A 23,880-nucleotide genomic window follows, 5' to 3' on the forward strand; every position below is an offset into this window, starting at 1 on the left:
TCCCCATTCTGCGTCAGTCCGTCTCTACTCCCGCCTCTGTCCGCAGTGCTGGCGGCCCTGACATTTTCTCTGGTGACATCTTATTTGGCATCCCTGGGATTGGGACCGAGCTAGTGCCCTGTGGGGCTCCTAGGCACCTAAGCCTTTCTGTGGGCTCCATTTCTTGTTTTTAGGGAGTAAGCCTCAGCCTCCACGACTCTCCCTGAGTTCCAAAGGGCAGTTGCTAATCAGGGAAGGGAGGGGTTGCAGAGACCCAGAAGGAGAAGTGCAGCCTTGGGGCAGGGTCCTGGTTCCTCTTGGAGGAATATACATAACAATATCTTTGAGCCTTTCTGTAGAACAAACACCGGCAACAAATAGAAGAACTACTTGATGAAGCAGTCTTTATTCTGGGAAGAAGGACCACCAGAACCAGTTCTGGGGCCACTAAACAGCAGCTTTGAGAAACAATGCAAGCTTGCCTCTACTGTGATCCTTATCTGTGGCCCTGATCCTTATTCCACTCCTCAAACTCTAAAACCACCTCTTAACCCCTTCCACAGGGGGTACAGTCTTTAAGGCATTAGCCTGCTGTGGCCCCCTTTGCCTGGCAAAGCAATAAAACTATCTTTTTCTCCTTTAGCTGAAACTCTGTCTGTGTTTCAATTCAGCAACAGAATGAGGGAGCTCAGGAACTCAAACAAAGGTGGCCTGGCGGGTGACTCCTAAGTATCCTCCCATCTTCTTGATCCTGCCAAGCAGAGAGAAATGTTTCCTCCTTAAAGCAGCCAGAGCACATCATCATACTTGCCTGTGCCCTTAACTCATTGCTGTAGTTATTTAACTGTCTCTCCCAGTTGGCTGAATACTTAGGAGCTTTGTCCTATTCAATTTTTCTTTTTTCTTTCCTTTTTTTTTTTTTTTAAGGGCCACACCTGCAGCATATGGAAGTTCCCAGGCTAGGGGTCAAATTGGAGCTGTAGCTGCGGGGCCTACGCCACAGCCACAGCCACAGCAACACCAGGTGGGAGCCTTGCCTGCAATGTACACCACAGCTCACGGTAATGCTGGATCCTTCAATCCCTGGCCAGGGATTGAACCTGTGTTCTCATGGATCATAGTTAGATTTGTTGCCCTTGAGCCACAATGAGAGCTCTAATTTTTCTTTGTATTTTTGAAACCAAGCTGGGCCCTATGGGGCTACTGGGCACAGGCCTTTCTGTGTCCCCCATTTCTTGTTTTTAGGAAATAAGCTTCAGCCTGCAAGACCTTCCCAGGTTCCAAAGGGCAGGTCCAAACATAGGTCAGCAGCTACAGCTCTGATTAGACCCCTAGCCTGGGAACCTCCATATGCCGTGGGTTCTGCCCTAAAAAGACCAAAAACAAATGAATATAGTAAGTATAAACATTTGAGACAATAAGAATGCTCTGGTCATAACAGAAAAATAAATACTTTAATTCTACAAGTTATAGTATTCCCTAATTCAACTTCATTTGATGAGCATCTGTTCCTTATTGCATGAACCAATTATGCACTGTGGTACCAAGTTATTTATAAGGAAAAATCTTTCTTTGCTATTATTTCCCATTATGACATCAGCGATATGTTCCTTTTCTTTTTACCAAAACAACAACAAGAGCTTTCCCCCAGGGAGGCTGAAAGCTCTCCCTCACTCCAGCTGCACTCTCTCCCTTTTTAAACACAAATCAGAGCCTAGTCAAAGGTCCAAACCTAATCATTCCTTTTGCATTCAAAATCTCTCAACTCTAGAAGACTCCCCTCTATTTACCAAGTCCACGAAGATGTGCCCTATATCCTGGGATTTACTTCTGATAGTTCACTGGAGAGAGAACTGAGCTTGAGCTACAGTGATCCGAGAAAGATGAACTGGATCAACCACCACATTTATTGGTGTGATTTAAATGCCAAGTTAGCAGAGTTCCCCTTGTGGCTCAGCGGTAACAAACCAGATTAGCATGCTTTGAACCCTGGCCCTGTTAAGTGGGTTAAGGATCCGGCATTGCCTGTTTTGCTGCATCTGTGGTGTGGGCTGGCCGCTGCAGCTCCAATTTGACCCTCTCCTGGGAACCTCCACATGCTGTACCTGTAGCCCTAAAAAGGTCAAGTTAGCAGCTTAATCTGCGGCAGCATACAGGATCAAGTGAGAGGGCCACAAAATCTGTCACAGAAGGAGAGAATATGGAGGATTGGGAGCTGTCTCAGGCCCAGAGATCTTGAACAGGCTATGCTTGCTCAGCAGATAGCTGGAGATATGGGACCCAAGTCAGGAGAAGGATCAGAGCCAAACAAATGAATCTAGAAGTCATCATGTGAAGTGAAAGCTGAAATGTTGTGTTACCCTGGGAGGATTAGAATGTGGAGGAGACAGGACCAGTCAGAGCTGTGCAACTAAGTCTCCCAGATGGAGCTGGAAGACAGGCATGAGATGCAACCAGGGAGTGTCAGAAGGGAAAGAAGCCCAGGAATGCTCAGATTCCAAGAATCAACAAGTGGCCTCTGTTAGAAGAGAGCCAGAGGGTACAGCCTGGACTCTTTACCTACTAAACAGGTAAAAACTGTCATGTCCCGGGCAGGGCTGGAGTTAGGGTGAGGCAAGTGAGGCACCTAAATTCATCAAATGTTGCATCTTTAAGTCTCTTACCCTAGAGTTGGCCCTGGAACTGGGAGGGGACTGGAATGTGGGAGGGGGTGAAGATAAAGACTTTCACTTTTTCCTCTGACTGTCTCTGTTGCTTGATTCTTTAAAAAGACCCCTGGGCTAGGTCCTCTGCTCACCCTGGCACACCACTCACTCCAGGTTTCTTGCCTTCAGGCTTCTGATTAGGTTTGGCTAGTGGGAGACATTTAGTTCAGGGACTCAGTACTGAAGGAGAGATAACCCAGTATGCTTCTCCCTCAACACTGTGCTTATGGCAGTGACTTCCTTCGTCTGTTGAATGCCCTTCTTCCATGGCTCCATCTCTCTTCTAGCTGACAACACCATTTCTCCCTTTGTCCCTTCAGGCCTGAAGGTGGCAACCACTTTTTGCTGTTGCCAGGCTGCCACTGGCCCACCGTACTTTGCTGGTTTCCTTAAACCTGCCCATATCTCTTTACCTGGGCAATTACATTCTTATTGATTAAACTTGGAGTGTTCCACCTGTGTTCTGATAGGATCCTGAGTAACATGTATATACTATGGGTTGAAAAAGTGTGTGGGCATTCCTGTCCTGGCTTGGCAGTTACCAAGCCTGACTAGCATCCATGGGGACTCAGGTTCCATCCCTGGCCTCACTCAGGGGGTTAAGGATGCGGTGTTGCAGCGAGCTGTGGTGTAGGTCACAGACTAGACTCGGATCCCGAGTTGCTATGGTTGTGGTGTGGGCCAGCAGCTACAGCTCCAATTCGACCCCCAGCCTGGGAACCTCCATGTGCCTCGTGTGCAGCCCTAAAAAGACTGGAAAAAAAAAAAGTGTGCAAAAAACACACAAAACCCCAGTAGGTATAAAGTTCTAAGTTTTTGAGTTAAAAAACTAAGGAGTCATTGCATTGAGCCTCAGCTTCCACATCTGTAAAATGGGGTTTTTGTGACGATCAACTGAGAACAGGTGAAGTGTCTTAATGGGTGTTCAATAAATACTTTGCTCATTATTACTGTTACTGTAACCAGCCAGAACATGGAGGTTAAGAATATATGCTAGAGTTCCCATAGTGGCTCAGCGGAAAGGAATCCGGCTAGGAACCTTGAGATGGCGGATTCGATCCCTAGCCCCACTCAATGAGTTAAGGATCTGTTGTTGCTGTGAGCTGTAGTGTAGGTCATAGACGCGGATAGAATCCCGTGTTGCTGTGGCTGTGGTGTAGGCCAGCAGCTGTAGCTCTGATTCGACCCCTAGCCTGGAACCTCCATATGCCGCACCCCTGGCCCTACGAAGCAAAAAAAAAAAAAAAAAAAAAAAAAAAAGCTAAGAGTTAAATAAATGAGTTCATTCAGAAAAGACAAAAGTACAAGAAAGCCAAGGCAGCAGCGGGAGGGAAACTGAGTTCTGGACACTAAAAGTGCTTCTCATGCCGTTTCCTGCATTTAAAGTATGTCTCCTTCACAGTTTGCACCGGACAAGTGAAGCGGGCACAAGGAACAGATCTGTGGGATAATCCCACGTTCTCTAAAGGCCGAGGTGGGAGCAGGGAAGCAGCCTCGCCACTGGCCGGTAGGAAGGGGAGGGATGTCCTTAACCTCCGCCTCTTCCCACGGCGCACGCTGATGACGTTGCCCAGCGCGCCAGGATTCGAGGAGCTCAGGGACTGCGAGAGCTGTTTCCACGTGCGTATGGCTTGCGCGCGCTCACCCGAATGCCCTTGCATGCTGCACTCTGTAGCCATCCACCCCAAGCCTCAACCCGGCCGCTGCAGGATCCCCACCAGGCAGAGCTGCGCCCAGCGGGGACCTGCGTGCCTTCCGTAGTGCATGTGTCCTTTCGCGTTTGTTGGACGTCGGGCAGGGGAGACCCCACATAAACTTAACCGTCCTCTAATCATTTGAGTCCTGGACACTAAAAGTGCTTCTCATCCCGTTTCCTGTATTCAAAGTGTGTCTGTTGGCTGGAGTTCCCGTGTGACTCAGCGAGTTAAGAATCCGGCGTTGTCTGCAGTGGCTTGGGTCGCTGCTGTTGGGCGGGTTCGATCCCTTGCCCGGGAACTTTCCAGGGTGGGGGGGATCTGTCGCCCGCCTATTCTGTGTAAGGCACCATGCTAGTAGTTGGGGAGACAGCCCTGATGTAGATCCTGTCATTGTGCTCTTGGAGCTTCTATGCCACTGGGAATGATAAACGAAAATTGACTGGTTTAATGAACAAAATGAGGGAGTTCCCGTCGTAGTACTGCGGAAACGAATCCGACTGGGAACCACAAGGTAGCGGGTTCCATTCCTGGCCTCTCTCAGTGAGTTAAGGATCCAGTGTTGCCTTGAGCTGTGGTGTAGGCCAGCAGCTATAGCTCTGATTAGACCCCTAGACTGGGAACCTCCATATGCCGCGGGTGCGGCTCTAAAAAGACAAAAATAAATAAATAAACAAAATGATTTTGGAATGTAATAATTCCTGTGAAGGAATTATGGTATGGAGGACAACTGCGAGGCGCCTAACTTTTAAAAGGGTGATAAGCATGGGATGGTGACCGCTGAGAGGGAAATCAAGATCTGGCAGGAGCACCGTTGCTGAGATGAGGCTTGGCCTGAAACTTGTCAGTCAACAAGTTTTAGATTTTTTGGTTTTTCAGCCCCCGGTATTGTTCTGAGCCTTGGTAACCCAAAACACAGCATGGTTCCTGCCCACTTGGAGATTCTGTTCTAGTGGGGAAAATAAAGCTAACAATAAAATGTCAGATAGTAATTTAAATACTGTTTGGGAAATTAATATAAGGCCATGTCATAGTGGCCACTATAGAGTGTTTAGTCAAGGAAGTTCTCTTCAAGAAGGTGAACGTACCTGAAATCTAAATAACAAGCAAAAGGTAGCCATGGAAATATCAGGGTGAGAAAAATGCCTTTTGGAATGAGCTTGGCAAATCAGAATGATAGAAAAGAAGCCAGGGTGGTTGGTGCTTTGTGGGTGAGAAGGATGGGCCGTGAGATTGGGTCGGAGAGGTAGGCAACGGCCAGATCACATAAGACAGGTTACTGAGTTGAAATGTTATATCTGGTGTGATAAGAAGCTATGATCTCATTTATGCTAACTTGTGGCAAGTGGAATAGAATCAGGGGTACTGGTCAGGAGGGCTACTGGTGCATTAGTCCAAGTGAGTACTGATACTGACTTGAACTACAGTGATGGTAGCGGAGAGGAGAGGACATGGACAGATTTGGGATATGTTTGGAAATAGGTTCTCTGGTGGATTGGGCATAGAGAGGGCTCAGGGAAAGAAGAATTAAGGTTGACTGCTGTGGTTTTGGCATGAGCAACAGATTGGGTGATGGTGGTGTTAGCTGAGGTGGGCAAGACGGGGGAACAGCAGGTCTGAAGAAACGAGAAATCAAAATGTCTTATTTTGGCCCAAACAGGCTATCCTCTGTGATTATAAGACATCTATGTGGCAATGTCACTTAAGCATTTGAATGGACTAGGTTGGAGTTCAGGGAGAATCAGAGTTGAATAAAGTTTTGGAATCTGGGGGCAGATTATTAACTTGAATCATATGAAATTGCTATTTTTGGTCAAAAATGGCTGACTGCTGGCAGTTTCGTTGGTACAGTCTAATAGATGGTATTTAAAGCCACAGGTCTGGATGAAATTGCTTAGGAAGAGCATTAAGAGGGAAGAGAACAAAGGGCAGGGCCTTGGGTACCCATCGTTTAGAGGTGGAACCCAAGAGTGGGTAGAGCCACCGTGGGTGATTGAGAAGGAGCAACCAGAAGGTAGAAGAATATCAGGAGAGCCGTGTCACCACACCAAGAGAGGAGGGTGTTTGAAAAAGCAGGAAAGCAGGGAATGAGTAAGTCAAATGCTGCTGAGAGGTTGAATAAGATAAGAACTTAAGTGACCTCTAGATTGTTGCACTCGGTGACCGTGACACAAGAAATCAGCCTTGCGTAAGTTAGATTTGAGATGCCTGTGAGTTGTCCAAATGAAGAAATGAAGCGGTGAGCTTCCTGTCCTCCCACTTCCTTGGGAAGAGGCTGTGCATGTGATCAGAGCGGAACGACTGTACGGATCAGAAGCCTTCAGCTCTGCTAGGAGGAGCTAGGTGTCCCTGAGCACTGGGGCAGCAAGGAGGCCTCCCAGCGTTGCTGAGACCCCCACTCACCTTGAATGGGAAGGCTTTGGAGACAGTGAGACAAAAGAATGGTAAGGAAGCCAGGCAGAGATTAGCAAGTAAAGCCAGGGTCCTCTGGAGAAGCATTGGGACCAGAAGTTGAAAAGTAATTGGGTGAGTTCTCGTCGTGGCTCAGTGGTTAACGAACCTGACTAGGAACCATAAGGTTGCTGGTTTGGTCCCTGGCCTTGCTCAGTGGGTTAAGGACCCGGTGTTGCCACGAGCTATGGTGTAGGTCGCAGATGGAACCCAGATCTGGTGTTGATATGGCTGTGCTATAGGTCTGCAGCTACAGCTCCAATTCAGCCCCAGCCTGGGAACCTCCATATGCTGTGGGTGCGGCCCTAAAAAGAAAGGAAGAAAGAAAGAAAATTGGGGATAGTTGTGGAGGGCTAAAGGCTTTGGATTTACCTTGAGCAGAAACATATTTTGAAACACCGAGGTAGAGGAACTATCATTTGACTTCACTGGCCAGCCCAATCCAGCTCATCCTCTGGATTTAGGCTTAGAAGCCATTTCCCGCAGGAAGTCTTTCCCACTCCTAAAGTACTAGGTTAGTACTCATAGTCCCTTGGCCTTACCCACCCTGGACTGGAAGTATCTGGATACCTGGTACCCTAGAATGCCCCCACCTACTACGCCCACCCATCCCTAATGCCGCCAACGCCTCAGCTGTCCTTGAAACTTGAAATCAATTCAACAGATAGGCTGTAGTTAAGATTATTTTTCAGGAACCTAAAGCCTCTCTCCAGCGAGGGACAACTGCAGAGATGTCCTCAGTCCTTCACTTTTTTGTGCGTCCCTCTGGCCACGAGGGGGCAGCCTCTGCATACACACAAAGGAAGCTGCGAGGGGAACTGCCAGCGCTGCAGGGTATCAAGACTGAGTTGTGCTACAACGTGAACTGGACAGGTTGGGCAAGTTACCAGATTCTTGGGAGAGGTACCAAATGCCGGTGGGAGTGTCTCAAGGTGTCCTTGCCCTCTCTCCCCGCAGCTGAGTCCTTCCCAAGCGCCGAGGAGATGAAGAAACTGACCTGGCTGTTTGGCTGCCCCTTGTTACTGGACGATGTTGCTCAGGAGTCCTGGCTCCTTCCCGGCTCCAATGACCTGCTGCTGGAGGTCGGGCCCAGGCATGTGGCTCTCACCCTCGGGCAACTCCATGGACCAGAGCACATCAGCCCTTCCAAACACACTGCCACCTCCTCCACTCTCATTCTTCTTCCTCCTCTTGTGATCCTCGGGAAATTTGTTTTCCTTTCGTGCTACTCCCTGCCTAGAAAGCTGTGCCCCTGCCTTCCCCTTGTGAGAGGATATCTTTGAAGACTGAGCCAGCTCCCAGACATGTTCTGAAAATATATTAGGCTGCCTTCTAAGAAGTTGAAATTGAAGCATTTTGATGCTACAAGAACAGTTATGCTCTATGGAGCTCCCTCTGTGGTGCAACCGGATCGGTGGCATCTTGGGAGCGCTGGGATGCGGGTTCGATCCCCAGCCTGGCACAGTGGGTTGAAGATCCAGCATTGCCAGAGCTGCAGCTTAGGTCAGGGCAGCCAAAAAGAAGAGGAGGGGGAAAAAAGTGATGTTTTAATCTGAATCATCTTTGAAAGCTAGCCTTGGTGCTTCGGTCTGAGGTTGGAGGCTGGTGGTGGCTGATGGGGGAACCGGTAGAGGTGGAAGACTGGCGGGACAGCAGTGGGCAGGATCTGCCTTCCCCCTGGTGTCCTGACCATCTGTCCTAACCATTCCCCACAGACTGAACATCTCCACCCCAACATCGACCAACATTGTGTCAGTGTGCCGGGTCGCGGGGCTGGGGGCCGTGGACCGCGTGGAGACCACCCGGCGCTACCTGCTCTCGGTGAGGCAGTAGGCATCCAGGTGGGGATGCGCAGGAGGAAGTGGGCCGAGAGATTGGGTCCTAAACGCTAAGGAAATGATGAGAAGCAGGGGGCGGAGTTCCTGGTTTGAGGCCCGCCCTGTTTGCAGGTTGTTCACTGCCCGAGGCCACCCGGTCAAGGAGTGACCAGGGCAGAAGCCAAGCCTGTGCTCCCCTTACTAATCTGTGTGTGCTTGGAAGGGGCATCTTTTTCTAATCTGACCAAAGGCGCCATGAGGACCGGGAGTGGACCACTGTGTCCACTCCTCACCTCTGCCCCCTTGTCCTCTGTGTGTGTCTGCACCCCTAGTTTGCCCACCCCCCTTCAGCTGAGATGGAGGCCATGGCTCTGGCCACCCTGCATGACCGGATGACGGAGCAGCACTTCCCCCGTCCCATCCAGAGCTTCTCCCTTGGGTGCGTCCCAGCACCCCTCAGCGGCCCGATCGACATACTGGCCGAGGGCCGGTCTGCCCTGGAGAAAGCCAACCAGGAGCTCGGTGAGCGGCGGGCCCGGGAGCAAGGCGCAGGCTAGGCTAGCAGGGATGCTGTCTCACCGTCAGCTCTTCCGGGGTTTGCCTCCTAGGTCTGGCCCTAGACTCCTGGGACCTGGATTTCTACACCAAGCGCTTCCAGGAGCTGCAGCGAAACCCTAGCATCGTGGAGGCCTTCGACTTGGCTCAGTCTAATAGGTGAGGAGGAAAGGGCACCTTCTGATGTCTGAGCCCGTGGAGGTTGGAAGGGAAGACCACAGGGGCTCTCCATGGCTCTCTCTTGGCCCAGGGCTCCCCCCTCCGCCCCGAGTCTTTTGGAGTTCCCGGGCTCCCCATCCACCCAGCAGTCTGCATTCACATCTTGGTTTTATCTTCGCTTTGGATCTGGACCATCCACAGACTGTTGGCAGAATATGCCTTTGGGGGATCTTTTTTGACCTGTGATCTAAGCACGAGTTGGCCGTAATGCTGCTGTTCATGCTGGTGAGAAGACACAGCAAGGCCTGAGAAATGACCCCTGTTTCCACCCTGCCTTCCTGTCCCCACGGCACCTCCCCTTGCAGTGAGCACAGCCGACACTGGTTCTTCAAGGGCCGACTCCACATGGATGGGCAGGAGCTGGCCACCTCGCTGCTTGAGGCCATCATGAGCACCCAGGCCTCCTCAAACCCCAACAACATCCTCAAGTTCTGTGACAACAGCAGGTGGGCTGGGCCCTAGGCTGGGGCGACTTCAGACTCGGGGGGATGGGAGTCCCCAGGCTCTGGAGGGGTGGTAAGCACAGATCCCAGGAAGGAAGCGAGGTCCAGAACGGATGTGTCCACAGCGCAATCCAGGGGAAAGAAGTCCGATTCCTGCGGCCTGAGGACCCCGCACGGCCAAGCCGCTTCCAGCAGCGTCAGGGACTGAGACATGTTGTCTTCACAGCAGAGACCCACAACTTCCCCACAGGTGAGCTGAGTCCCCCGCGGGGAGAGGCCGCAGGTGCCCCTGGGGGCCAGCAGGTAGGCTGCGGGTCCTTGTTTTCAGTGGGGTGTCGGAGATGGAGTTTGCCTCTTTGGGACCCACACGTCTCCCTGCTCTCTTCACAGGAGTAGCCCCCTTCAGCGGTGCAACCACTGGCACAGGGGGCCGGATCCGTGACGTCCAGTGTACAGGCCGCGGGGCGCATGTGGTGGCTGGCACTGCTGGCTATTGCTTTGGAAACCTGCACGTCCCAGGTCCCATCTCTCCCCTGCTACCTCTCTCCCCGTCCAGATTCTTTGCCCCAGCAGGCCCCGAACCTTCTTATCTCTTAGGTCAAAGGGTCATCGTGGGAACCTTTTCTTGGGAGGGAGGGCTCTGGAGTAGTTGGCCTTTCGCCAGCCGTGGTCATGTGGACAGTAGGCCAGGGTCCCCCACCTTCTTTGCAGAACCTCAGTTTTCTTTATAAACTACTATCTACTCAGCAACAAAATGTGATATTGGCTTGGACTTAGGCCCCTCAGCTGCCCCCAGAATCAAATTTCTTAGAAAGCATTGAGTACTCTGGTCCCGGGAGTGAGAGGGAGGGCTGGTGCAGGAGGTGGGGAGCAAGACCAATGCTTTATTGGCGGCTCTGCACCTCCTAAGGTAGGAGTTCCTATGATGGGACATTCCACCTGCCCAGGTGGGCCTTGGTGGCTTGGACTCTTCCTGAAGGACTCTGGTTCCTCTGTCCTCCGTCCTCACAGTCCCTTCAACTTCCTCCCTCCTGCCCAGGTTACAGCCTGCCCTGGGAGGATCCAAGCTTCCCGTATCCTGGGAACTTTGCCCGACCCCTGGAGATTGCCATCGAGGCCAGTAATGGGGCTTCTGACTACGGCAACAAGTTCGGGGAGCCGGTGCTGGCTGGTGAGGCTCGGGGGACGGGCCATAATAGACACGGATGATAGTTCCGGGGGTGGGGGGGTGACTCAGTGACCTCGAGGAATCTGGGTCCTTAGACCCTGTCCCCTCTCCCCGTATCCTCTGTGCTCCAGGCTTTGCCCGCTCCTTCGGCCTCCAGCTCCCAGACGGCCAGCGGCGTGAGTGGATCAAGCCCATCATGTTTAGTGGAGGCATCGGGTCCATGGAAGCTGAACACATGAGCAAGGAGCCCCCAGAACCAGGTAAGAGCCTGGCACCTCTCCAGATCCCCCCGACTTTCTCTCCAGCACTTGGCATTTGGAGGAGAATTTAGAAGATACTTTAGTGGTTTATTTATTTTCTTTAATGGCCATACCCATGGAAGTTCCCAGACTGGGGACTGAATCCTAGACCTACGCCCAAGCTACAGCGACACCAGATCCTTGAGCCCACTGCACCAGGCCAGGGATCAACCCCTCAACCTGAGCTGCTGCAGTTGGATTCTTAACCCACTGTGCCACAGTAGGAACTTTAATCTAGTGGTTTGTCTTTAATCTCCCAGTTCATGTCTCTTCTTCCTAGTCCGGGTTTTCAAGACAGGGTGAGGCTTTCTGCCAGTGGGGCAGGCTCAGTGTGTGTGGCCTCAATCTCTTCCTGGGTTGACTTCTGCGTGGCAGGGGCCCACCCTGCTAAGTCAAGGCAGCCAATGTTTATCCAGGACCTGCTTTTATCTGCGAACTCAATTCAGTCTCTCAAACAATGAGCGCCCATCTGGTGCTGGGCACCGTGCTAGGAGCAGTGGTGGAGTCAAGATAGCGGCCAGGGACCAATTCATTGGATGAGTGAGCAGTCACATGGTTCAGAATTTAAAAGGTGAAGAAAGGTTATGCAGTGAAAACTCCCCTTCCCTATCCTACCAGAGCTATTTCCTACATATGCAAACCCATGTGTGTTTTTGCCACCCCTCCCCCTTGCATTTGGCCTTGCCTGTGGCATGCAGAATTTCCCGGGCCAGGGATTGAACCTACACCACAGCAGTGACCAGAGCCACGGCGGTGACAATGTCAGATCCTTAACCTGCCAAGCCACTAGGGAACTCCTCTGCCCCCTTTTTTAAAACAAATAGCATATGTGCTTTTTTTTTTTTTTTTTTGCTTTTCAGGGTTGCACCTGCAGCATATGGAAGTTCTTAGGCTAGGGGTGCATCAGAGTTGTAGCTGCTGGCCTACACCAGCAGATCCAAGCCACAGTCTGTGACCTACACCACAGCTGCAGTGGCTACAGCTCTGATTTGACCCCTAGCCTGGGAACCTCCACATGCTGTGGGTGAGGCCTAAAAAGACCATAAAAAAAAAAAAGAAAGAAAAAGAAATAAACAGGAGTTCCCACTGTGGCTCAGCAGAGAATGAACCTGACTAACATCCATGAGGACGCAGTTTCGATCCCTGGCCTCGCCCAGTGGGTTAAGGATCTGGTGTTGCCGTGGCCTGTGGTGTAGGTTGCGGACTAAATAAAGTATACAGGTCAGTGGTTTTAGTATGTAAACCAAGTTGTGCATTAGTTGCCACTGATTCCAGAACATTTTCATCACCCCAGAAAGAAACCCTGTGCACACGAGCAGTCACTCCCCCATGTCCCCTCTCTCCCTCAGCCTCTGGCAACCGATAATCTACTTTCTGTCTCCATGGGTTTGCCTGCTATAAATGGTATCACGCAATATATGGCCTTTTTTTTTTTTTTTTGGTCTTTTTCTAGGGCCGCACCCGCGGCATATGAAGGTTCCCAGGCTAGGGGTCTAATTAGAGCTACAGCCGCCAGCCTATGCCCGAGCCACAGCAGCGCGGGATCCGAGCCGCATCTTCGACCTACACCACAGGTCACGGCAGTGCCAGATCCTCAGCCCATTGATGGAGGCCAAGGATCGGACCTGCAACCTCATGGTTCCTAGTCGGATTTGTTAACCATTGAGCCACGACGGGAACTCCCAATCCATGGCCTTTTGTGTTTGGCTTCTTTCACTTTGCATGATGTCTTCAAGGTTCATCCATATTAGAGTATGTGTGAGTACTTCATCTGTCCTTATGGCTGAATGACACTCCGTCATGTAGATACGTCACTTTTGTTTATCTGTCCATCAGTTGACAGATATTTGGGTTGTTTCTGCTGTCCACCTGTTGTGAATAATGCTGTGATAAACATTTGTGTATAAGTTTTTCTGTGTCCTTTTGTTAAAGAACATAAATAATGCCACAGGGTTTAATTTTTTTTAATGATTTCTGTTTTTTCCACTGTAGCTGATTTACAGTGTCCTATCAATTTTCTACTGTACAGCAAATGACTTAGTCACACGTACATATGTACATTCTTTTTCTCACATTATCATGCTCCACCATAAGTGACTAGATGTAGTTCCCAGTGCTGTACAGTAGGATCTCATGGCTTATCCATTCCAAACACAATAGTTTGTGTCTATTAACCCCAGATTCCCAGTCCATCCCACTCCCTCTCCCTCCCCCTCCCTTCTTGGCAACCACAAGTCTGTTCTCCATGTCCATAATTTTCTTTTCTGTGGAAAGGTTCATTTGTGCTGTATATTAGATTCCAGATACATGTACTATTATATGATGTTTGTCTTTCTCTTTCTGACTTACTTCACTTAGTATGAGTGTCTCTAGTTCCATCCATGTTGCTGCAAATGGCATTATTTTGTTCTTTTTTATGGCTGAGTAGTATTCCATTGTGTATATATACCACACCTTCTTAATCCATTCATCTGTTGATGGCCCTTAGGTTGTTTCCATGTCTTAGCTATTGTGAATAGTGCTGCAGTGAACATACGGGTGCATGTGTCTTTTTCAAGGAAACAGTGTTTAATTTTGTACACAGGTGATTTTGTGCCTGTGCGAACAAACTTGGAGGGTAAATTTCTTGAAGTCTGTTTACCCAATCAGAGAGTCTGTGCGTTTGTCATTTTGATTGCTCTCCTCTAATATCAGCCTCCCTTTGTTCTCACCCTGCTTTGTACTCACCCTTCTTCTGGTCACTTCCCCAGCATTCTGATTCTGCCCTCCTTCCTGGCAGGCATGGATGTTGTGAAGGTGGGGGGTCCTGTCTACAGGATTGGAGTTGGGGGCGGGGCCGCTTCATCTGTGCAGGTAAGTGGCACTAGTTCAGATGCAGATGCCATGTCAGCCCGGGTCCTGTGCATGGGTGGGATGTGATCCCCACCCCCCGAGCTGAGCTATGCCACCTGTTCCCCCAGGTACAGGGAGACAACGCCAGCAACCTGGACTTTGGGGCTGTGCAGCGAGGGGACCCAGAGATGGAACAGAAGATGAACCGCGTGATCCGAGCTTGTGTGGAGGCCCCCAGGGGAAACCCCATCTGCAGCCTCCATGACCAGGGCGCCGGTGGCAATGGTGAGAGAAGGGGCCGGGACGAGGGACCGGGGCCTGTCGGGTCTCCTGCCAGGTTTGGTTTAGGGAGAGGCATCGAGGATCTGCAGCTAAGTGTCCAGCTCTGCATCCCGTCCTCCACGCCTTCCATGTTCTGCACAGGCTCAGGGTTGGGGTGGGGGCTGGCAGCCTTCTGCCAGGAGATAATTGGTGGAGAGGGTACAGCAGTGATTGGACGGGGCTGCACAGAATCGGGTGTCCGAGGGAGGCTGGGAAAGGCCCCCTGTCTGGTGCCGACCGTGGCCAGATCAGCACCTCTCCTGGAAACCCTCTCGCCAGGCAACGTCCTGAAGGAGCTGAGCGACCCAGCTGGAGCCATCATTTACACCAGCCGCTTCCAGGTGGGTGTCATCCCCACAAGTCTGGGGGTGTCCTTTCCCTGCCCGTCCCAGGTGCCGCCCCCCACCATTGGCCCCCCCACTCCCAGCAAGAACGTGAGACTTGGGAGTGCCCACCGACCCTTCCCTTTCATCCTCCCCTGTGGACGTGCAGCTGGCGGACCCAACCCTGAATGCCCTGGAAATCTGGGGGGCTGAATACCAGGAGTCAAATGCGCTTCTGCTGAGGCCCCCCGACCGGGACTTCCTGATGCGTGTCAGCGCCCGGGAACGCAGCCCGGCTTGCTTTGTGGGCACCATCACCAGAGATGGGAGAGTGAGTTAGCCCAGGCAGTGGGTCGCAGATGCTGTGGGTGGGTTTGAGCTGCCTGGGTCCGGGAGGGAGAGCCATCTCGGGACCGAGACGGGAGGGAGAGGGTGGGACCCTTGGCACACTCGTGGGGAAGAGCATGTAGGAGGTGGGGGGTGGGGGGGCGCTTCAGTAGGAGAAGCCAAGTGGGGCAGAAAGAGAAGCGTTTATTCCCTGCTGGTGGTCATAGTCTCATTCCCTCTGGACGGTGTCCCTGTGGTCTGTAGATAGTGCTGGTGGATGACCGGGAGGGTCCTGTGGGAAGAGATGGCCAGGGGGATGCCCCCCCGGCCCCTCCCCCAACCCCTGTGGACCTGGACCTGGACTGGGTGCTGGGAAAGATGCCTCGGAAGGTACGTGGGACCAGGCGGGGTGGCTCTGTGTCTCCCGTCTTTGCCCTGCATGGGGGCTTTGCCCCCTGCGTGCCCAGCCCTCCCCGGGTGCTCACACCCCATTGCCGTCTGCATTGCAGGAGTTCTTCCTCCAGAGGAGTCTCCCTGTGCTGCAGCCTCTGGCCTTGCCCCCAGGGCTAAGCGTGCGCCAGGCTCTCGAGCGGGTTCTCAGGCTGCCCGCTGTGGCCAGCAAGCGCTACCTCACCAACAAGGTCCTCCCTGTACCCCAGCTGTGCCCCCTCAGCCCTCCGCTCCCTCCCCTCTGCTCACCCACCCCCGGGGGTGGCTGCAGGGGTCCGCCCGTCCCCAGGGAGAAGCGGCAAGAGCAGGGCAGCCACCTTGATGGCTTGGTCCCCTGCTGTCACCTGCCAAGTCTTGTCTGTTCTGGGTGAGCCAGGTGTCCCGCCCTCCTCTGGTCCCAGTCCCCTGGCCTCTTGTCAACGGCACCTGGTTCTGCAGGTGGACCGCTCTGTGGGCGGCTTGGTGGCACAGCAGCAGTGTGTGGGACCCCTGCAGACCCCTCTGGCTGATGTGGCAGTTGTGGCACTGAGTCACCAGGAGCTCGTAGGGGCTGCCACAGCCTTGGGAGAGCAACCAGTCAAGAGCCTGCTGGACCCCAAGGTGGCTGCCCGGCTGGCCGTGGCCGAAGCCCTCACCAACCTGGTGTTTGCTCTGGTCACCGACCTCCGGGTGAGTCCCCTTGCAGCTTCTGCCCTGGAGGCCACTGGGGACACAACTGCCTCCGCCATCCCCCTACCCCTCTGCACCACCCCCTGCACTGCTCTTCTCTAACACTGAGTCTCTGCCGCTTCCCAGGATGTGAAATGCAGTGGGAACTGGATGTGGGCAGCTAAGCTCCCAGGGGAGGGTGCGGCTCTGGCTGACGCCTGTGAGGCTATGGTGGCAGTGATGGCGGCCCTGGGTGTGGCGGTGGATGGTGGCAAGGACTCCCTCAGCATGGCTGCCCGGGTTGGCTCTGAGACCGTGCGGGCTCCTGGTGAGGTCTGGGCCACAGGGCGAGGGGCAGGCCTGCGGGCCTGGGCTGCACCTCACTCTCCACTCCTTGCCCTGCAGGGTCGCTGGTCATCTCAGCCTACGCTGTCTGTCCGGACATTACGGCCACTGTGACCCCGGACCTCAAGCATCCAGGAGGGAGAGGTATGAGTTCTCGCCTGCCTCACAGCAGTGCGTATGTCCAGCCTGGTCCTTTGTTTGGGGTCTGCTTTGTGAGCGCTGGGCCCCCTCATCTCAGCCCCAGGGCTGTGCTACTCTCTGGGGTGGGGTCCAGGTGTCTCGCTCCATCCTGGGAACCTCAGGGAGCATGGCGGGGAGGGCTTCTCCCGAGCCATCTGTCTCCCCTCACCCCTTCCTGGCTCCTCAGGCCGTCTGCTCTACGTGCCCCTGAGTCCCGGGCAGCACCGGCTGGGGGGCACAGCTCTGGCCCAGTGTTTCTCCCAGCTTGGCGAGCAGCCTCCTGACCTGGACCTTCCTGAGAACTTGGTGCGTGCCTTCAACATCACCCAGGGGCTGCTGAAAGGTGAGCGAGGCTCCGGGGAGATGGTTCCTGTGGCTGCCGCGTGGCCGGCTTTGACCAGCTGAGCGTGTGAGGGGGGCACGAGGGATCCCACGCCCTTCTCTCGGGTTCTCTGAGTGTGCCCTCATTCTCACACCTGCCGGGGCCACCAGGTTTGGGCCCCAGGGTAGCAGAGCACTTTTCTCCTTCCTCCAGACCGCCTGCTCAGCTCAGGCCATGATGTCAGTGACGGGGGCCTCATCACCTGCCTGCTAGAGATGGCCTTTGCCGGGAATTGTGGGATAGAGGTGGACCTCCCTGCACCTGGGGTCGATGGTGAGGAGCCTCGGGTCTAGATTTGGGGCTGGGCTGTCTGCCCCCCCCTGCAGACCCCCTGTCCTATTAAAGAATGGAGGGTTCCCAGTCCCTTTTCCCCGAGTCTCATGCTGTCTTTTCTGACCACTGAACCAGGTGGCACTGCTGTCCCTGACTGCACCCCTCTGAGACCTCTCGCAGACCCTGATGCCACATCCTTGGTCCTGCTCTCCCAGGCCTCACCCAGCCCTGACCCCTGCCTTGGTTCCTTTAGCCGTACCCACCTCCCCCCCATTCCACCTCCGAGTCCCTGACAGCCCCACACCCTAGTTACCTTGATGCCCCCATTACTCTCCTAGCGCTGCCTGTGCTGTTTGCTGAGGAGCCAGGCCTGGCGTTGGAGGTGCAGGAGCCAGACCTAGCCCGAGTGCTGGCACGTTACCGGGACTCTGGCCTCCACTGCCTGGAGCTGGGCTGCACGGGCGATGCCGGGCCCCATGCCATGGTGAGAGAGGGAGGAATGGCACAGAGGGCAGGCTGAGGTTCACCTCTGCCAGCCTTGGAGGGGGCCCGGGGTGGACAGCCTGGCTCTCAGCCCCTGAACCTTTTGCCCATCTCTAGGTCCGCATATCAGTGAACGGGGCTGTGGCTGTGGAGGAGCCCGTCGGGCGGCTCCGATCCCTGTGGGAGGAGACCAGTTTCCAGCTGGAGCGGCTGCAGGCGGAGCCGCAGTGTGTGGCTGAAGAAGAGCTGGGGCTGAGGGAGCGGACGGGGCCCACCTACTACCTGCCCCCCACCTTTCCCAAAGCTTCCGTGCCTCACGCACCTGGTGAGGAGGGCTGTGCAGAGGCTTGAGCTCCCGAGCACTTGGGGGCTTGGGTGTGGGGGCTGCCCTGGCAGAGGTGTCCGAGGGCTGGGGTGGGGACGTAGAGCTCTGGCCCAAAGACACTCCTTCCCCCAGGCGGTGCTGCCCCCCGAGTTGCCATCTTCCGAGAAGAAGGCAGCAATGGAGACCGGGAGATGGCCGATGCCTTCCACCTGGCTGGGTTTGAGGTGAGCAGGGTGCCAGGCAGAGCCGGGGCTGGGCCTTGGCTGTTTGCCCTCTAACACGTTCCTTCCCCGTCCTGCCAGGTGTGGGACGTGACCATGCAGGACCTCTGCTCTGGAGCAATTGGCCTGGACACGTTCCGGGGAGCGGCCTTCGTGGGCGGCTTCAGCTATGCCGATGTACTGGGCTCTGCCAAAGGTGAGTGTGCAGCCTCCGCCTCCTCCCTCCCAACATCCTGTAGAGGTGCCTGAGCTCCCTTCTCCCTTGACTGAGAACGAGCCTCTCACCTCCCCAAAGCCAGCCAAGGAAGTGTGAGTGCATTCATTCTGCACCATGCTATGCCTGCAGGAGGCCTGCTTAAGTGAGCCAGGTCGGCTGGGTGGTGCCATCCCGACCCAGGGGGCACATGCCCTTTTTGAAGCACAGCTACTACTCAGGTCTAGCAGATTGTCATTTTATGTAAAATTTTACTTTTTTTTTTTTGTCTTTTGTCTTTTTAGGGACGCATCCATGGCACGTGGAGATTCCCAAGCTAGGGGTCTTATCAGAGCTACAGCTACTTGCCACAGCCACAGCCACACCAGATCCGAGCCGCGTTTGCGACCTACACCACAGCTCACGGCAACACCGGATCCTTAGCCGGCTGGTTGAGGCCAGGCATCGAACCTGCTACCTCGTGGTTCCTAGTCGGATTCATTAATCACTGAGCCACGACGGGAACTCCAATCTGACCTTTTGTCTTTTGAGGGCTGCACCTGAACACATGGAAGTTCCCAGGCTAGGGTTCAATTTGGAGCTGCAGCTACTGGCCTACACCACAGCCATAGCAACACCAGATCCTTAACCCACTGAGTGAGGCCAGGGATCAAACCCGAGTCCTCGTGGATCCTAGTCAGGTTCATTACTACTGAGCCACAACAGGAACCCCCTAAAATCTTATTTTTAAGTGTCAGGCACCTAAACAAATTTTGCCTAAGCAGGAAACTCATTATGGGCTGCCTCTGGCCCAAGAGTTGGCAACATCTCTTTTAAGCAGGTAAACCTGTTTCTTCCCTGGCATTGGCCTGGAGCTCTTCGGAGGGGGAAGTTCCCGGGGGGAATGTGACAGGACGTGCTGGCACGAAAGGGCAGCCATCCCGCCTCTTTCTGGTTCTCACCCCAACCTCTCTGTTCCCTCCTAGGGTGGGCAGCTGCCGTGACCTTTAACCCACGGGCCGGGGCTGAGCTGAGGCGCTTCCGGGAGCGGCCAGACACCTTCAGCCTGGGCGTGTGTAACGGCTGCCAGCTGCTGGCTCTGCTGGGCTGGGTGGGAGGCAGTCCCGGGGAGGAGGCAGCGGAGAGGGGCCAGGATTCCTGGCCAGCCCGGCCCGGCCTCCTGCTGCGCCACAACCTGTCGGGGCGTTATGAGTCACGCTGGGCCAGCGTGCGTGTGGGACCCGGGCCAGCCCTGATGCTGCGAGGGATGGAGGGCGCCGTGCTGCCCGTGTGGAGCGCTCACGGGGAAGGTCAGGCTCCGGGAAGGCGGGGGTGGGGGAGGGGGGGCCAATGAAGGAGCTTTGCCCTCACGCCCCCCACTTCCATCCCAGGTTACATGGCATTTTCCTCTCCGGAACTCCAAGCCCAGATCGAGGCCAGGGGCTTGGCTCCGCTGCACTGGGCAGACGATGATGGGAACCCCACAGAACAGTACCCCCTGAATCCCAACGGGTCCCCAGGGGGCGTGGCTGGCGTCTGCTCCCCTGACGGCCGCCACCTGGCTCTCATGCCGCACCCTGAGCGGTCTGTGCGGCCTTGGCAGTGGGCATGGCGGCCTCCTCCCTTTGACACGCTGGCCACCTCGCCCTGGCTCCAGCTCTTCGTTAATGCCCGAAAGTGGACCCAGGAAGGAGGCTGCTGAGCAGGCCAGGAGGCCGCCCTGGGCCCCATGGTTTGTGCCTGGGGTGACTGCTCCCCTCTCACGCATTCCCTTTAGAAATACCTCATATTCTTTCCAACTGTGTTTTGGAGGGACAGGGACCAAAATCCCAAAAAAAGCCTCAGCTCATTTTACTAATCTGCCTGTCATTGCCTTACGCTATTGGACCTGTTTTCAGTTCTACTCTGACATGTTTTGTTCTTTGTGGGCCCGGGAAGCCCACATGGGCTGTGAGGGTTTCAGAGAAAAGAGCCTGCAGCAGAAAGTTAGGATGCAGGGGGGGACGGGGTTCCACGGCGCCCCCCTCACTGTACCACGTCACTCGTGTCACTTATCTGAGCTGTCACGTATGGCCCCCTTCCCCATCACCGGGGTTTAGGGGATGGGGGTGTACAAAACCATGCAAGTCAGGTCCGCAGCGTTCTCATCTGAAAACCAGCAGCAGCTTTCTGGATGCTTCTTTTTAAATGCTGCACAGTGCTGAGCATAACCAATCGTTGGCAGCTTCTCTGACAGGGTCTCCCTCTGTGCCATAGGGCTGCCCTGCTGCTGGCCTCTGAACTCAATTTTCCTGACTTTTTGACTTTGAATGTAGCAGATCGCTTCCTGACAGCAGTGGTCAGCACCCTGATGCCTCACACCGAGTAGTATTCATTCATTCATTCATTCATTCCTTCCTTTAACATTTGATTGATGATTCACCACGGTGCCAAGCACTCTCACTGCTGCCAGGGAGTTTATGATCTAATAAGATTATTTTTTCTTTCTTTTTTTTTCTTTTTCTTTTTTGCTTTTTATGGCCATACCTGTGGCATATGGAGGTTCCCAGGCTAGGGGTCTAATGGGAGCTACAGCTGCCGGCCTACACCACAGCCACAGCAATGCCAGATCCGAGCCACATCTGCAACATACATCACAGCTCACAGCAACACTGAATCAGCTGTGGCTCAGGTTCAGTCCTTGGTCCAGAAACTTCCATATGCTGCAGGTGTGGCTATAAAAAAATAAACATGATATAAATAAAAATTAAAACAAATCCTAAGAGTTCAGTAAGGTTCTTGATAGCGTCACTCCATCCCCGCCCCACCCCCTATCTTTTTTTTTAACAAAAGAAGAACTAAGAGCTAAATAAATTGCCCGGGGTCACACAGCAAAGGGCAGAGCCAGAAGGCCATGTCCAGTGATGCAACATCTGCTTCCCACCACTCTGCTGTCACATTTCCGGGAGGAGGCGTCAGGGATTCTTGCCGACAGCTGTTCTTGCTTCCTTTGCTCAGAAGAGTGTGTGTAGAGGCCACTTCCTTATGACTGTGTTTTGTAGCTCAAGTCGGCTTGCCCCCTAAATAACTCAACATCTTTTTTTTTGCCTTTTTTTTTTTTTTTTTGTCTTTTTGCCATTTCTTGAGCCACTCCCGTGGCATATGGAGATTCCCAGGCTAGGGGTCCAATCGGAGCTGTAGCCACTGGCCTATGCCAGGGCCACAGCAACGTGGGATCCGAGCCTCGTCTGCAACCTACACCACAGCTCACGGCAACGCCGGATCGTTAACCCACTGAGCAAGGGCAGGGATCGAACCCACAACCTCATGGTTCCCAGTCGGATTCGTTAACCACTGCGCCACGACGGGAACTCCTCAACATCTTGATTAAAGAAGTTTCCCTGAGAATGGAGCCTGGAATCTCAGATTCCCAAGGGCTTTGGGCCTGCAGGGAAGGGGGAGGCTGAGAACATGGGCTCTTGGTAGAGAAGCCTAAGAGAAGATTGTCGAAAATCACCACTTGAGGTCTGTTTTTCCTTATTGCTTTGCAAACGGACCTATCCAGAGCAGGGTGGGGCTAGTAGGAGTCATTTCTGGCTTTTGATTTTTTTGGCCACATCCTCCGCATGTGGAGGTTCCCCAGCAGATCAAAGCAGAACCACAGCAGTGACAACTTCAAATCCTTAACCCATTTCATCACCAGGGAACTCCCATTTTCAGCATTTGAATGTATTTGCTGATGCTGGGAAACCGTATAAACGTATTGTAAATAATCTCAAATGCACAGTTTTGGAGGCTAATACCAAGGCTTGGATGTCAAGTTGACGAGCACTTGATGCAAAACTAGAAGTGAGGGAGGGGGTAGACAGGCCATTGGGCTGAGAACAGCTGGGACCTGTCAGGCTGAGTAAATTGGGCCTTGCTTCTCTAGAAGCAAGTTAATGGCAGGAGCTGAGCTCTGCTGGAGTATAAAAGTAAGATGAAGGTATTCCTGTTGTAGCTCAGTGGGAACCAACCTAACTAGTACCCATGAGGATGAGGGTTCACTCCCTGGCCTTGCTCAGTGGGTTAAGTACCCAGTGTTGCTATGAGCTGTGGTATAGTTTGCAGACGTGGTTCGGATCTGGTATGGCTGTGGTGTAGGCTGACAGCTGTAGCTCCTATTCGACCCCTAGTGCCTAAAAATAAATTAAAAAAAAAAAGATGACTGCTTCAATCAATCACTCCTGCGGTCAAGGAGGACCCCCCCCCCCCATTACACATGTGCAGAGTCAAAAAGGAAGGGGGCACCAGGCCATCTCAGAACCTTTTGCTCTGGAATCCGTCTTTGCCAAAAGATGGGCACGCATATCGGGGAGGGCCCTGGGTCCAGCCAGAACTGTCTCACCTCTCTGATGTGCTCCTCATTCAGGGGTACACCCAAGCCCTGCTCCTTTGGGGTGTGGATTACTGCTCTGCTTCTGTCTTAGATAAATAGACTACTCTCTGTGCTCTCCCACGTCGTACTGTGTCTCTAACAATAAAGTTTATACCTGTTTTTGCAGTCTTTGCCTCCTTAAAACATTCTTACTTTCAACAGGGGCCAAGAATCAGCAATTCTACTTTTAGCTCTACTAATCTAGTGGCTAGGATTCCTGGTTTTCATCCAGGCTGCCCAGGTTCAAGTCCTGAGCAGAGAATTAAGATCTTACTTCAAGCCATCCCTCACTGCTCTCCGAGATCAGAAGGATGGTGGAGGAGTTCCTGTTGTGGCTCAGCGGTAACAAACCCAACTAGTATCCATGAAGACACGAGTTTGACCCCTGGCCCCACTCAGTGGGTTAAGGATCTGGCGTGGCTGTGAGCTGTGGTGTAGGTTGCAGATGCTGTGGCAGTGGTGTAAGCCATCAGCTGTATCTCTGATTCAGCCCCTAGCCTGGGAACTTCCATAAGCTGTGGGTTTGGCCCTAAAAAACAAAAAACAAAAAACAAAAAAAAAAAAAGGATAATGGAGGTCCCTGGTGGCTCAGTGGGTGAGAGATCTGCCATCGTTGTCACTGTAGTGGCTCAGGTCGCCGCTGTGATACAGGATTTGATCCTGGTCCTGGAATTTTTGCATGCCAGTGGGTGCAGCCTCTCCTCCCAAAAAACAAAGCAGAAGAATGGTAACTGAGGTAACTTGCTGATTGGCTATCATGGGTAAATTCATGCATTTTGGAGATGGAGTGGTTTCTAGTTTAGATCACTCTGGCCAAGCAAGAAGTACCCTCGGACACTGCCAAGACCAAG

At 53.4% G+C, this 23,880-nt stretch overlaps 1 protein-coding gene and 1 long non-coding RNA gene across 5 annotated transcripts in view; both read left to right on the plus strand.

Moving 5' to 3' along the window:
• LOC146398395 (uncharacterized) overlaps positions 1-23,880 on the plus strand; it is a 228,987-nt gene that overhangs the window by 11,870 nt on the left and 193,237 nt on the right. The gene's annotated exons all lie outside the window — the stretch shown is intronic.
• Positions 4,253-23,155, plus strand: PFAS (phosphoribosylformylglycinamidine synthase). Of its 4 annotated transcripts, XR_014821830.1 has the most exons (29): positions 4,253-4,304; positions 7,522-7,702; positions 7,787-7,922; positions 8,545-8,650; positions 8,979-9,168; positions 9,255-9,360; positions 9,726-9,866; positions 9,989-10,113; positions 10,254-10,382; positions 10,903-11,034; positions 11,163-11,291; positions 14,110-14,183; positions 14,291-14,447; positions 14,763-14,824; positions 14,976-15,137; positions 15,398-15,523; positions 15,643-15,774; positions 16,022-16,252; positions 16,379-16,559; positions 16,637-16,720; positions 16,944-17,099; positions 17,292-17,411; positions 17,750-17,895; positions 18,012-18,219; positions 18,352-18,443; positions 18,522-18,636; positions 19,620-19,943; positions 20,025-21,161; positions 22,764-23,155. XR_014821830.1 is itself a non-coding variant. In XM_003358276.5 (28 exons), exons 2-28 carry the CDS (start codon positions 7,561-7,563, stop codon positions 20,333-20,335), a joined length of 4,017 nt encoding a protein of 1,338 aa, XP_003358324.4. In that variant the 5' UTR covers positions 4,253-4,304; positions 7,522-7,560; the 3' UTR covers positions 20,336-21,389. The 4 variants fall into 4 exon arrangements, 1 of the variants encoding a protein (XP_003358324.4); XR_014821832.1 differs by lacking the exon at positions 16,379-16,559; XM_003358276.5 differs by lacking the exon at positions 22,764-23,155 and having other exon boundaries at positions 20,025-21,389.

The sequence above is a fragment of the Sus scrofa genome, chromosome 12 (genome assembly GCF_054392235.1).
Source record: "Sus scrofa isolate SSC_HxYL_T2T_F1_AM1 chromosome 12, Sscrofa_HxYL_maternal_Yorkshire_Landrace_v2.0, whole genome shotgun sequence".
Classification (NCBI taxonomy): Eukaryota; Metazoa; Chordata; class Mammalia; order Artiodactyla; family Suidae; genus Sus; species Sus scrofa.

Bases quoted from the DNA above. Each gene is read 5' to 3' on its own strand.
- PFAS (XM_003358276.5), top strand. From the start codon at position 7,561: ATGTCCTCAGTCCTTCACTTTTTTGTGCGTCCCTCTGGCCACGAGGGG. The intron at 9,169-9,254 runs GTGAGCGGCGGG...TTTGCCTCCTAG, and splicing joins GAAAGCCAACCAGGAGCTCG to GTCTGGCCCTAGACTCCTGG. The intron at 15,138-15,397 runs GTGAGTTAGCCC...TGTGGTCTGTAG, and splicing joins CCATCACCAGAGATGGGAGA to ATAGTGCTGGTGGATGACCG.